Raw genomic sequence first — 13,656 nt, 5'->3', positions numbered from 1 at the left:
AAGAGGCCTTGAGCGGAAGTTCTCATCTCTGGTCCCAAGGGTGGGGCAGAAAAGGTCCGCATGACCAAGCCAACCACAAGAAAAGCAGGAGTCTGGGATTTGTTCATATTCGATGTCATACCGATCTATGCTCTTTCTCTTTGCCGAATTGATCAAGATCCATCTGCGGAGGGGTTTCTGGACTTCAATTGTTACCCTAGCTCGTAAGAAGCCCCCACCGGATCGTAAATACATCTCCTTTTTATGTGAAGTACATAGTGGTAATAGTTTCCCGGTTTTCTTTCCAAAAAATTTAGTTGCCATGCTTTACTAATCCTCACGCGAGTTAAATGCAGAGAACCACCACTTTCGTGTCACAACTTGCGGAAAACCACCATTTTACAAAACGTGACACTTTGACCGAACCGAGGAATTGATAGTGGCAAAAAACACTAAACCATTTTGTGAGCGTGTTTTGATGTGGCCGATCACTCGCGGGACGACAGCGTGACGGCGCGGTGCTAACGGCCGTTAACAACCGTCACGGGTCGTTCGAAAGTGCCCGGTGCGGGCCAGTCAGATGCGCTGGCTGGCTCGTTCGTCCCGTAGCACGCGATCGGGCTCGGTTGTTCGCTCCTTGCCAGTTAGCCATCGCTCCTTTGCACCGCAACCCCAGCCCATTCGTTTTCCCATCGAATCCAAAAAAACCCGTTTTCCTACTCACACTGCATTCAGTACCCGTCATGTCGCTCGCACAGAAAACCACCACTCCTCTCACCCATCACCTCTCATCTCTCTCCTCTCACCAGTCACCACCCACCACTCACCATCGACACCGTCGGCACCGTCGCCTCCCTGATGACCCACAAGTATAGGGATCAATCGTAGTCCTTTCAATAAGTAAAAGTGTCAAACCCAACGAGGAGCAAAAGGAAATGACAAGCGGTTTTCAGCAATGTATTCTCCGCAAGCACTGAAATTATCAGTAACAAATAGTTTGGTAGCAAGGTAATTCGTAACGGGTAATAAGTAGCAAGTGTAACTGCAGCAAGGTGGCTCAATCATTTTTATAGCAAAGGATAAGCCTGGACAAACTCTTATATAAAGTAAAGAGCCCCCGAGGACACATGGAAATTATCATCAAATTAGTTTTCATCATGCTCATATGATTCACGTTCGCTTCACTACTTTGATAACTTGATATGTGGGTGGCTTGAGTGATATTCTTACTTGGACAAGCCTCCCACTTATAATTAACCCCTCTCGCAAGCATCCGTAAATACGAAAGAAGAATTAAAACAAATCTAACCATAGCATTAAACATGTGGATCCAAATCAGCGCCTTACGAAGCAACACATAAATTTGATGAAATTATTTCCAAAATGGATTAAAAAATTAAAATTTGTTGTTTTTTTTTCAAATTTAAGAACCTTTTTTCAAATTTGATAAACTTTTTTGAAACGAATGTTTTTTTTTCAAAATTGATGAACTGCTTTTTTCAAATTCACAAACTTGTCTCAAAAGTACATTGTTTTTTAGAATTCATGAGTTTTAGTTTTAAAGTGCACTGATTATTTAAATTAATAAACTATATAAAGTCGGCGGCAATGTCACTTTGCGAACGGGAAAAAGATGTAGCGATCCTCATTTTTTTGAGAGAGAAAGACAGCGATCCCTCATGAGTTTTTTTACCGAAGAAAGAGAGCGATCCTTCGTTTTTAGGGGTGAAGCTAAGTTTATTGATAAAAACCACATTTTGTGGAATACATTTCGGATCATGGGATTGCACAAGCCACACGTAAGGCCCCTGGCCTAATGAATGCGCAAACTTAGTTAGATTATGAGCCTCTATGTTTGACTCCCTACCTTCAAAGACAAAATTACAATTGAAACTACTAGCAATCCCTCGTGAGTGTAGCGAGTCAAGGGAGCTGTAGCCTTTTTTTGGGCCAGCCAAGACACGCACAACGCGCAAGCGTTGATTTCCCTAGCCGGCGCCAAAGGTGTTGACTAGGAGGGGAGCCCCTATTTGACACTCTTTTGCATCAAATTGACGGCGGAACGCACCGGAGAAAGCGTGACTGGACCGGCCCATCAAGAGGCACCGCGGGATGAAAAAGATAGCAAAACACAACAATGGCGTGATGCGAGGATTCGAACAGGAAACCGACGGCTTTCAATTGCGAGCTCACACCCACTCCACCACACAAGCTTTGTGTTTTATAATGCAGCACACAACCTAAAGAACTAGTGCTAGTGTAACGAACTAGAATTAGTTAATTCAATGATATTTTTTATAAAAAATGTACTTCTTTTAAAGTGTATATTCTAAAAATGTACAAACAGTTTTTGAATTTCTGAACATTTTTTGGCAAAAGGAACATTTTTTGAATATGTGTACAAATTATGAAATTCTAAACAGATTTTGGAACCGCGAACATTTTTTATATTCTTGCAAATATTTGATAAAAGGAAAATTTCATGAAATTCCAATGAAAAATTTATAAGTACGATCATTTTTATAATTTATGAACAAAGATTGAAAAATGAAACTTTTCAGAAAATTCCAAACAAAAAAATGCAAACACAAAAATTTCTAAATTTTGTGACCAAATTTTGAAATTGTGAACATTTTTTGAGTTTTAAACAAATTTTAAAAGAACGTGAACTTTTCTTTGAATTGTGAACAAAATTTGGAAAATAGGAACATTTCCTAAACTGTGGTACTTTTTTTGAATTTGTGAACATAATTTTAAAAACATGAATATTTTTTTGAAATTCCTACACATTTTTTGTAACGTGAACATCTTTTGAATGTCTGAATTTTTTTTGATAAGAAGAATGTTTTTAAAAATCTGAACAAAATTTAAATTCTTTGAACAAAATAAAGGATAAAGGTAAATTTGAAAAAGTAAAACGAAAAAGAAACATAAAAAAAGATTAACAAAAAAAGAGAACAAAAAAGAAAACGAAAAACAAAAAGAAAAAGAAAAGGCAGGAAAAAACTGGTTTAGGAACCTTCTAGAAGGTTCCCAAAACCAGTCCCGAACTTGACAGAAGGTTCACAAAACCGGTGCTCTTGAACGCACAGATGGGCCAGCCCATTCGATCGATATCTGTGTGCGATAAGTGGACAATCTGCCGCAGAATGCGGCAGATAGGATTTTCCGACTAGGAGGCCCCAAAGTGGACCATGCTGGTCAGCTGCTCTGGCAAGCGACTCCCGTCCCGTGTTGGTCCAGCTCCGCGTACCCTGTGTCGGTCCGCTGCGATTTCACCGCCCGTGTCCGTGTGTCGCCTACGGGCAAGAGTGGAGGCGATTTGGGGCAGGTGGTGAAGCCACCGACGGTGGCGTCTTCCCTGCCGTCAAGCGAGGGCGGTGGCGGCGGCACAGGTCGGCCTCCCTTCTCCCATTCTCCCCCTGGTCTCTTCCTTCCCTCCTCTCGCATTTTTGTGGCGCGGCGGCTTGGGAGCATGTGCGCGGCTGTGGCTAGCGCCTAGCGGCGGGATGGCGGGTGGTCTTCAGGGGCACTGCGGTCCGACGGATTTGGTGGCGCGGTGACCTGGCTAGTTTGGGGTACACCGGTGGCTAGGCCCCGAGGGAAAGCAGCTGCATGAGGAGGCAGACGGGAAGCAGGCATGAGGATTTGGGCGTGCTTGCTGCCTGCGCGCGGTCGGCGTGCTTGCTGCCTGCATGCCTGCCACGGATGTTCCTGATATGTGCGTGATGGCAGGCCTGCCTGTTGTGTGCTTGCCATAGACATGCTTTGTGAACTCATGAGATCAGCAAATCGACCACTTGTCCTTTGTTGTAGTCACTAATTGCTTTTGAATTGGTAAATTAATATGCGCTATTGCTATTTTCGTTTCCTTTCTAATCATACTGCCTTGGTTTATTCTTTTATTTTGTGCTCTAGCTAATCGGTCTTTCAAACTGGAAAGAACTTCATGTATGCATGCAATTCCTATGTGGTGATTGGTGACTTCTGTTTTCTGTAGGTGAAAGCAAGCATCTGACATAGTGCATTTTTTATTTTTATTTAGTTTCAGAATTATGAAATTTACTTTTCCAGCAGGAAATTATACCTTTGTTGTGCTTGGACTTCACTCTGCACCCTTATATTGTTGACCATTTGATCATTACCTCCAAAGTAAGGTCCTGCTGGAAGCCTCGTATTCCTCAAATTCCAACACGTAAATTGTACGCCTAATTGATGACAACATCATGAAGATTTCTCGATTGATTGTAATTCTGGTTTAAAGGATGTTAAGGAATGAAGTGTGGACGAAATTGTTTTGCTCCTTAATCAACTAAGCCTCACTCATTATGTGATTTACAAAGTAGATATTCCTATCATTTTTTTCTCTACATTAAGTACTTGATAATAGTCTTTATATCGATGATATTCTACATTATAAGGGGTGTCGATTTAGTTGCCAAAAAATCTACAAGGTTAGCTTCAGCAATTAGTCCATATGCTTATTGTCTATCGTTCTTCCATTCTGTACAGTATGGTCAAATTATAAAGTACTGTACCTATTTCGTGCTTATATATGATTTTGTGCTTGGGATAGAAATGGAAATATGGAAATTGAAATTGATAGTGTTTGTAGATTCACTCATTGTTTTTAGCTCGATGAGAGTATTCATTTGTGGATAGTGGACATGGTTATCTATATAACATGGCAGAGTATTCAGACATATAGTTAATTCCTAAGGGTAAGCTGACACCTACTTGAGCATATGTTCGTTAAACTAACACATATGATGGGGCCAGCTTTTGGTAAAAGTGTCATCGTGTTAGTGTATTGTTGTATACACACTAACATCTACTATATCACCTAGCGATGGTCCTGAACACACACAACTAGCGATGAAAACACCAAACCGAACATCATAAACCGAATAAACCAGGAATATCGGCCAACTCTGTTCAATTCGATTCTTCGATTTTCGGTGTAAAAGTGCTCACCTCTAACCGTAATAACCTGAATAATAGACTTAGCTCGCTACCGAAGAACGGCGCGGTGCACGTCACCCTCTAGTCCGTTTGCATTTACCTTCTTTTAAACGGTTTGACCTTGGCATAACTTGTGAATATATACCCGAAGTTTCATGGACTAGAAGTAAGAAACCGAGAACCACTCCCTTAATCTGACCCCCTTGGTCCACTGTAGCTGTAGGCAGTAGCATAGCCTTAGTTTACTGAAGTTGTAAGCGGTAGCATAGCTACCCTTCTACCTTCTATCTGAATGCAATGCTGTGATTATGTAGTGATAGCCTACATTTTTGTGGTAAGTTCCTCCAGTCCCACCCTCAATGTCAGCAGCATTGTTGCAAGGCACATGGCGGTGGGCTAGGGTTAGATTGCAGGAAAAAAAAGCAACAAATATCAACCAAGGATGAAGATGAGGTCCATTAGATAACCGAATGCAAATTTGACTGCTTGTTTTAACATATTTCAGTGTTTCATGCATTTAGATAGTTCATCCATTAATAGTAATGTGTGCTATTATCCACATTTGTAATCCTCTGCTGTTGGTTATTCTTTTTCAGTACGACATGGAATCCAGATGGGTTATACCGCTTGTGGTTATTTTGCTTGCATTGCAAATTCACCCCGTTCGCTGTCGGCAAGAGCCAGCGCTTTCACCGTGTAACTCCACACTTGTTATTGCCAAGTACCCCTGGTACACCCTTGCATCTGTTTTAGTGATTTTGCTTGTGTTTATAGTGGAATTCTTAAATTAATAAGAAAATATTAACGACTATTTTGATGAACATTTGCAGTGATAACACCACCATAGTTTGCTCCCGAATGGAATCCACGAAGGACCAGCTTGTCCCTTGGCTATCTTTCACCGTGTCCTTCGTAATATTATTCTGCCCATTGTAAGTTATATTCGTATTTTTATATTTGTACTATATTATAAACAGTAGCTGCTACTGAAATATAATTTAATATTTTTCAGCTTGCGTATCAAAGAGTTGAAGGCCAATCCACGAACTGATGCGCAAACCTTCTTTTGGTGGTTTTTGTTTGTTGGTTTTCTGGATTATATTCTCTGGATCTGGTATTTTGAGGAATGCTCTGATCCACATTATTCAGCATATCCTGTGTTACTGACCTGCTGTTTTGGGTGCGGTATACACCTGATCTTCTCTCTTATAGCTACAGTGATGACTTGGAATTCTGGGGTAATACAATTTACTGCTATTATTTAAATGCAATCCTGCATGTGTTACATGTCTACGTAAATATGTTTATATGACTATTTCTTTGTTTATATAATATTTAAATTGTAGGATCAGCGAGTACGATGGGGCATTATACTTACATTCTTGGTCTTTGTCGGTGGTGGAATTTTTCATAAAATACAAAGACAAGCCCTTGGCTGGATGGGAGTAGCACTAAGTGTACTGTCTCATTCTTTCCGTATTGGATCCACGGTCTGTATTATTTCTAGTTGTTTAGACACTGGTACTGCCTTTACTAATTCCATTTATGAGGGAACAAATTTGAAGTGCCCATGGTCTCTGTTTCTATTGTTAGATCTAGATTATTAATCATACTTCCGTAAGATGCATGTTAACGGTTTTACATCATGTTTGATGACTTAAGTATGAGGCATCTCCAGTTTAATTACAAAACCACTCATTTTCAGTGTCAAATTTTCTTACAAGAACTTATTCCCATTTTGATTTTTACCGTGCTGCCGACTACTGTGCTCTTGACCTTAGTCTGGAATTATCTCCTCATTGTCCCCTTATATGCAACATAGGGAATATCAGAGCTGTTGTTATTTTTGCATGTTTTATTTCAGACAAGTATATATTTTTAAAAATCATGTTGACAGTCAGACAAATTAAGCTCCGATGGATCTGTATAAACTAAACGGAGGCACATTCTTATGGTATTAGTTTGCATTGCTACGATTCTAGTGTTATCTCTCTATGTTTTCATAGTTTCTAGCTAGACTATATGAAATCTCCGTGTATAAACAAAATAAGATGTATAGATACTTTTAGTCATAAAGTCGTATTCTACAACTAAAAAAACACAACCTGCTGTGATCCCAGGAAAAAAGAATATGTAAAGAATATACATATTGGACAACACGGAATCATATATTACCTCCGTTCCAAAATTCTCGTCTTAGATTTGTCTAGATACGGATGTATCTAACACTAAAACATGACTAGATACATCCGTATCTAGACAAATCTAAGACAAGAATTTTGGGACGGAGGGAGTGATTTTTAATTCCCATGGTGGATCATAATAAAACTTATGTATCAAGAAAGAAAAAAATATTCTAGATATTGCTAGCATTTACATAATATAGGAGACTGGTTTGCTAGTCGTGCATATTCTTATTGTAAGAAATTAAATTGGTGAAATTTGAGTCACATAGTGATTCTAGAGTATTGTTCAAGTCTGCAGGTGTGGTACGGGTAAAAGAAAATGCAGCTACTTTTGTTTTTCACTTGAATGCACTATGATTACAGACCATTCCTGTTTTATTTCTTTAAGGAATATCCTTATGGTACTGAACTCTACCTTTGCGTGGAGTCACTGTGGCATTGAACTAAACATATCATCTCGTTGTTTTTGTATGTAGGTGTACTACGCCAAGATTAATCGGTGTCTGTTTGTTGCCTCCATGGTGGGGTCAGTAAATGGATTCTTGTGGCTTATCCATCCTCAGCTATGCATTTCAAAGGAATACAAGGTACGAATTAATTATATTATGGATAGTTATGGTGCATATATATGTCTTCAGTTTTTACGTTGCTCCATTCTTTCCCAATGTGTACCAAGCAATCTTCTAAAGTTCTAATGCAACTTTTATGCTTCAAATATGTTGGTAAGTAACCAGTATATAGTTGATTTAGAAAAAAATAGTATATTTTTAACATTTTATCTCCACAGAATTATGTCGCCATCTCCTTGATGGTAACCGGTGACCCCCAACTTCGTGGCGTATTAAGATGAATTCGTTGGTGATTAAAGTGGTGATTTAGATTGAAACACACTTATCACCAAATCTTGTTTCACTGGATCAATGTGCAAGAAACAGATATATTCAAGTGTAACTAGCTCGGTGCTCGTGGTTGCTACGGAATCACAAATAAGCTGAGTTAGAGTGGCATGAAAGATCAATGGAAAAGCATAAGTGTAGTATGACCGCTTCATGGGTACAATGAGAAAAAAATAAGACAAGGAGGCAGTTCCAGGCAGTGACTAAAACAATCATGGGAGGGTTTGAAGATTTAAATCTACATGAAACTAAAATTTTGAGATGCTGAAGGATAGGCACATGGAAGAAATACGACACAAGGAAAACGATTGGGAAAGAAGGAAGCTAGGCCCAACAAGAATGAAGAGTGAGGAGTGAAATCACCCCCAAATCCAGTCTTTATAAGTAGGAAAGACATATTATTGCTAAGAACTCATTTTTGTTTTTGTATATGATGATGTAATCATTAAATTAGCTTGACCTTATGAATGTAGTTCATGTTTACTTACATGTTATAATAATCAGGAATTTGGAGCAACAAACACAACGCTATCTTCCCATGTTGAGGGGAGGTGCATATATGCATAAATTCCTCCACATGCTGATTCATCAAAAGTATTTGCCAAATCCTGATTCTGAAAATTCAAAACAATTTTCTCCATCTGATTAGTTGTCAAATATAAATTCCTCCCATTAATTCTCCACCATTAACTCTGTTTTGATGAGGGCTTAAAGACATTAGCTCCTCCCCTCCCCCCCTCTTATTTTGGGTCAAGTTTTGAACATAAATTTGGTTACCAAAATATAAGTTGTATGTCTATTTTTTGCGGGTAAATTAGATGTCACTACAATTATATGTCCGATTCAAATTTAAGAGGAACTTTTAATGTTTGTATTATTTTTGTTAATCAAATTTATGGTCAAAAACAGTTGACGCAAGATACTAGGAGGACATAATAAACCAAGACGGAAGAAGTACTAAATGGTTACCACATTAATAGTGTTTGGTTACCATTTAGTATTTTATATATTATTTAGGTATTGCAAAGTTATGCAGGTCCAGGGGTGAGTATTAAGTCCTATCAGCTAGTGGAGGTATTATCATATCATAAGAATATCATTGTGTGTAATCGTGCGGATCTTACAATGCTTGGTCGGTAACTTGATGAAGTGACGGTCTAAAAAAAAACTTGATGAAGTGACAATTACTAATGGTAAATAATAATCGAAAGATGTCGGCATGAGATCAGATTTCGAGTATCTCGTGGCATTGAGGCTAAAAGAAGATCGTAAATCGGATTAACCTTTTAAGAGATGAAAAATGCTTAATTTTAATTATGGGAATCCTAGTGTTATTATGCTTGCATTTTTTGGCCTCTTGGCTGTTGCATGCATGAGTGAGAGAGATGATGTTGTGTTGCATGGTATTGTTAGAGCGTTTGCTGATGCGCCAATCCTATCCTAATAATTAGATCAATTATTGTTTACCACTCATAAACTGCACGTTTGCTGATGTGCCACTTGACATACACACTTTGCTTACATGTCACATAAGAATTCCAAATTCTCTTTTTGTGAAAGGGTGCCTTAACGTTATTCTCTTATCAGTGATCCCTGTTAAGTCTAGGTAGAACATTATCCACAACATGCACATGGAAATAATTTGAGCCGGCCTAAATGGATCTTTTCACGTCTAGTTGAGGAACTGTTTTTTGTAGGGTGCACACTGCTGGCAAAATTCCCAATTGATTGTGTCTATTTATTTACCATTGGTCTTTAAACTTAACTCTAGCAAGAACTAAATCAGATGTATATAATGTGCCCTAATTCTGCCTCAACATTAATGTAGCCTAACTCACATTATGTCAAGAAAATAGTACTCCATCTGTTCACTAATGTAAGATGTTTTAACTTTTATTTGAATTGGATGTATACAGATGCGTTTTAGTGTATGTGTTCATTCATTTCAGTCAGTATGTCATTCATATTGAAATATCCAAAACATCTTATAATGGGGAGCAGATGTTGCACTTCATAAAGAGTCATACCGGTTAGCAACACAAGGAGGGGGGCTAGTGACCTGGGTTCTTAAGTCTCGCCACTTCCAATTAAACTAGTAGATGATACCCGTGCGTTAGTTTAGTGATTAATTGCAACATTTATTATGAAATCAAAATGAAAACTAAAATAGATATGATATATTATATTTGATTATTATATAGTTGTAAATAATATAGAATATACGTAGTATTTCTCATGTATGTTGAGAGAAATATAATTAGTATGGTTGATGAGGTGGCATGTACGATGAGTTGGGATGTGCACATTGAGAGAGAATATAACAGTTCTCATGCATGTTAAGAGAAGTAATTAGTGGGTGATGAGGTGACATGTGTGCATGTTAAGAGAATTAAGATGATGAGGGTCAACTACTTTAGGTACATAGGATTGGATTTGGTGCATCATGTTCCTCCTATGTCCAACTTACTTTTTCTTTCTTTCAGTGTTTGCGCTCCGCTGAATAGGAACATCTAGCATTTAATCCAGCAAATGTGCAGTGAAAATATTTCTAGTTTTCTACTCCCTCCGTAAATAGCTAAATCAGCTACGGCCATGATTCAGTAACGCGTGTTTCCAACAACTAGAACCTTCTCTAAAGGTGGTCCTCTGCTTGTGTAGTTTTAATTAGGCACAATGATTTCTTCTGGTCAACCTAAAGTTTAATCCTCCGTCTGCCACTGCTACATACTCCTAACTGCGGGATAATGGCTAAATGGTTGCAAATGTGTACCCTAATATACGATATGTAATGTAAAACTTTGTATTATTTTATTCTTTAGATCGGATCTTACATCATTGGCTGCCTACGGGGACTAGAGACCTTCTTGTGGCTACGTCGTTCAATTGCTGCGAAGTTGTCCAAGATAGAGGGAAAGATCATTAAGCTTCCTGCTCGAACTGTGCCTCATTCTGAAACTGAGCCGCAACATTTGCTTTGAGTTAGTAAGTCGTGATTTCTTCTTTCAGTTTCAACCCCCCCCCCCCCCCTCGTTGCGAAATGTTGATCATTCTTTTGACTGTCCAAATCGATGCTTTGATCTATAATTAATCGAATAATGTGTGGGTTTATCTCCAAAAAAGGTGTGGGTTATGTTATATGCTATCATCTTGAGAGTTGAAACTGTATTATCCATATTCAAAAGCACATTCTCCAAGGTGTATTACGAGGGCCATGAATTTGTTGTAAGGGCAATGTACAATGGTGCTATCCTAGGAGTGCCATGTAGGATAAATGATGAGGTGGAAAAGAGAGAACTCACAAGAAAAGGTTTGTCTTCTCTTATTTAAGAGAAAAAGACAAAAGATGATCTCTTAGTATAATATGTCTCATCACGTTCTTAGGAATAGCTAGTTATTGAAGATAAGACTAAGAGATGACTCATTGTAGACAATTTTGTTTGTCATCTCTAAATTACATGCTAGACTTAAGATAAAACCGTCTTATCTCGCTTTCTATCTATAAGCAGGTGTGCTGAAGGTCAGCAAAAGTCGGTGAATCTGGTGGTCTGTTAAAACACTGCTGAGCCCGTGCGCTGAAGCTGAAGAACTGAAACATACTTTCTGCTATTGGACACGGAAGGCTACCTTGAAGTTCTTTGCATGCACTTTCTTATACATCGATCCCGATACGTTCTTGGTGCAGCGTCGTATGTTTCAGCAACCGTGTGCAGTTTTGGTGCTACAAAACAATGTGATCGAATTGCCAAAGGATAGGGGGTTCAGTTCAATTAACCACACGGTATACAGATATAGGTGGGGTAATCTCTCATTCATCAATCATACACTAGGAAAACTTGCACTGTATATTTGGTAAGCATGCAGTTGTGTACGTGCAAATTTTTAGAAATGCATGATCGTGGATATAGGCGGAGAAACGAATGCATAATCTCGCACATGTGGCTAGCATGTATTCCTTTCCTCTTAAAAGGATGAGTAGTTCTTTTCTTTCGAGGCAAGGACCATGGGTGCTTGCATTCATGTAGAGCCTTTGTCCTATAGTTCTAATCTACAATCCAAAATTTTCATAAGAAAAACAAGGTTATGTTTCCACTTTAGAAAATCTCCAATGTAGATTAGGAAACCTGATTCTAAGCAGGTCATTTGAGAAGTGGACACTGATAACATCATGTCATGCTTAGAATCAAGCTCGTAGGAGTACTATCAATCTTACGAGAAAATTGCTTCTATACCATCGACAACCTCTGCAATGGCTTATTTGCCATCCAACAAAGCTTCAGTTCTTATATACCAAACACAAACAAAATCTATTGCCTATTTGCCATCGCCGTTAGTCTCCCATTACCAAGTCTCTGTTTTCTTGTCAGTTTTCTTGCAAAATCCAATTTTACCCTCGCTGCAGATTAAAAAAAAAAAGACAACTCGCCCCCGCACCTGACTCTCCAAGACCACGACTCAACGCACGCACACCTGACCCTCCCCATCCCCACGCACGCAAGCGCAGCGGCAATGGCGGAACCGCCGCCGGCGCCACCATCGCCCCTGCCGCCGCTCCCTCAACCCCCGCTGTTGCCGCAGAATCTCGACGCCGCTGCGCCTCAAGGCTACTCGCCCACCGCATCTTCGACCCTATCCAGGCGACGCTTAGTGGCGGAACCGCCGCCGGCGCTTCCCCAGCCCCTGCCGCATGGTCCCGCCGCCGCCGCGCCTCTATCCCTCTCGTCTACCGCGTCTTCGATGGCCTCCGCAAACGGGCTAGCAGCGGCAACCTCTCCCAGGGGCCATGTCGCCCAGAACCCTAGGATTGGGGGTTCCGGCGAGGTGGAGAGTAGGGCAGTGGCGCCTACGGCCGATGCTCTTCCCAAGATCAACTCATCTGTGGGCGCACTCGCAGCAGCCCCTCCGCCCCAGATTTCCATGCCCGACGAGGAGGAAGGCATGGCAGACGAATGCGGCTCAACCTCTCTCTCTGTTATTTGTGCTAGGTAATTTCTCGGGCTCTCTCTCTTTTTATGCAGTTTTTGGTAGGAGAATACACAATTGACATGGTTTGCATCATCCACAGGATGATCCAGTCTTGTACTTACACAATAGAGGTCAAGGTTTGTGGCAGTGAATCAAAAATCAATGGAGATTCAACTTTTAGTTGGCAGATTATTGAGGGTACTAGGACAAGTATGAAGGATTTGCTGGCTTGTATTGCTGGAACTTCTTCTTTTGCTTTATGCTCAGAGGATAATATAATTCTTGAGTATATTGATTCCATTAGTGGCAAAAATATCTCTGTGTCAAATGATGAAGAATGCATGAAAATGTTTGACTGTTTTGAGAAGAATAGGGGTGGCCATTTGATCATCAACTATTCTGAGAGAAGTGATAATGTTCATGTTCCATGTACTCCTTCGAACCAGACACCATCTATAGCACTACCTAGTCAACCAAGTAATGTCATGGATGAAGCTAGTGTATGCCTAACAGATACATATCTTAACAATCCCCATGAAGAATATGAACATGTTGGTGTAGATGAGGAGGACCAATACTCAATTAGCAGTGTTGGTTCCGATAGTGATGATGAGGTCGGAGAAAAAGATATACCAAATACTGATTATGTTGAGGATAGCAGCGATGATGAG

The 13,656-nt window shown here is 39.8% G+C and overlaps 1 protein-coding gene across 6 annotated transcripts; it reads left to right on the top strand.

Annotated features, from left to right (window-relative positions):
* Nucleotides 1–3,194: 3,194 nt before the first annotated feature.
* Nucleotides 3,195–8,617, top strand: LOC123070371 (uncharacterized). 6 transcript variants are annotated; one of them, XM_044493563.1, is made up of 9 exons: nt 3,247–3,374; nt 3,898–3,975; nt 4,057–4,131; nt 5,538–5,671; nt 5,772–5,873; nt 5,954–6,179; nt 6,288–6,431; nt 7,604–7,714; nt 7,915–8,617. In XM_044493563.1, exons 4-9 carry the CDS (start codon nt 5,544–5,546, stop codon nt 7,975–7,977), a joined length of 774 nt encoding a protein of 257 aa, XP_044349498.1. In that variant the 5' UTR covers nt 3,247–3,374; nt 3,898–3,975; nt 4,057–4,131; nt 5,538–5,543; the 3' UTR covers nt 7,978–8,617. The 6 variants fall into 6 exon arrangements, with proteins under 6 accessions (XP_044349495.1, XP_044349500.1, XP_044349494.1 ...); XM_044493561.1 differs by having other exon boundaries at nt 4,054–4,131; XM_044493564.1 differs by having other exon boundaries at nt 3,898–3,979.
* Nucleotides 8,618–13,656: the final 5,039 nt, after the last annotated feature.

This window comes from Triticum aestivum, chromosome 3B (genome assembly GCF_018294505.1).
Source record: "Triticum aestivum cultivar Chinese Spring chromosome 3B, IWGSC CS RefSeq v2.1, whole genome shotgun sequence".
In the NCBI taxonomy this organism is placed as follows: domain Eukaryota; kingdom Viridiplantae; phylum Streptophyta; class Magnoliopsida; order Poales; family Poaceae; genus Triticum; species Triticum aestivum.
Note: the sequence above shows the minus strand (reverse complement) of the source record. Positions and strands in the feature narration are given on the sequence as shown.

Bases quoted from the DNA above. Each gene is read 5' to 3' on its own strand.
- LOC123070371 (XM_044493560.1), top strand. From the start codon at position 5,544: ATGGAATCCAGATGGGTTATACCGCTTGTGGTTATTTTGCTTGCATTG. The intron at 5,874-5,953 runs GTAAGTTATATT...AATATTTTTCAG, and splicing joins GTAATATTATTCTGCCCATT to CTTGCGTATCAAAGAGTTGA. The intron at 6,432-7,603 runs GTCTGTATTATT...TTTTGTATGTAG, and splicing joins CTTTCCGTATTGGATCCACG to GTGTACTACGCCAAGATTAA.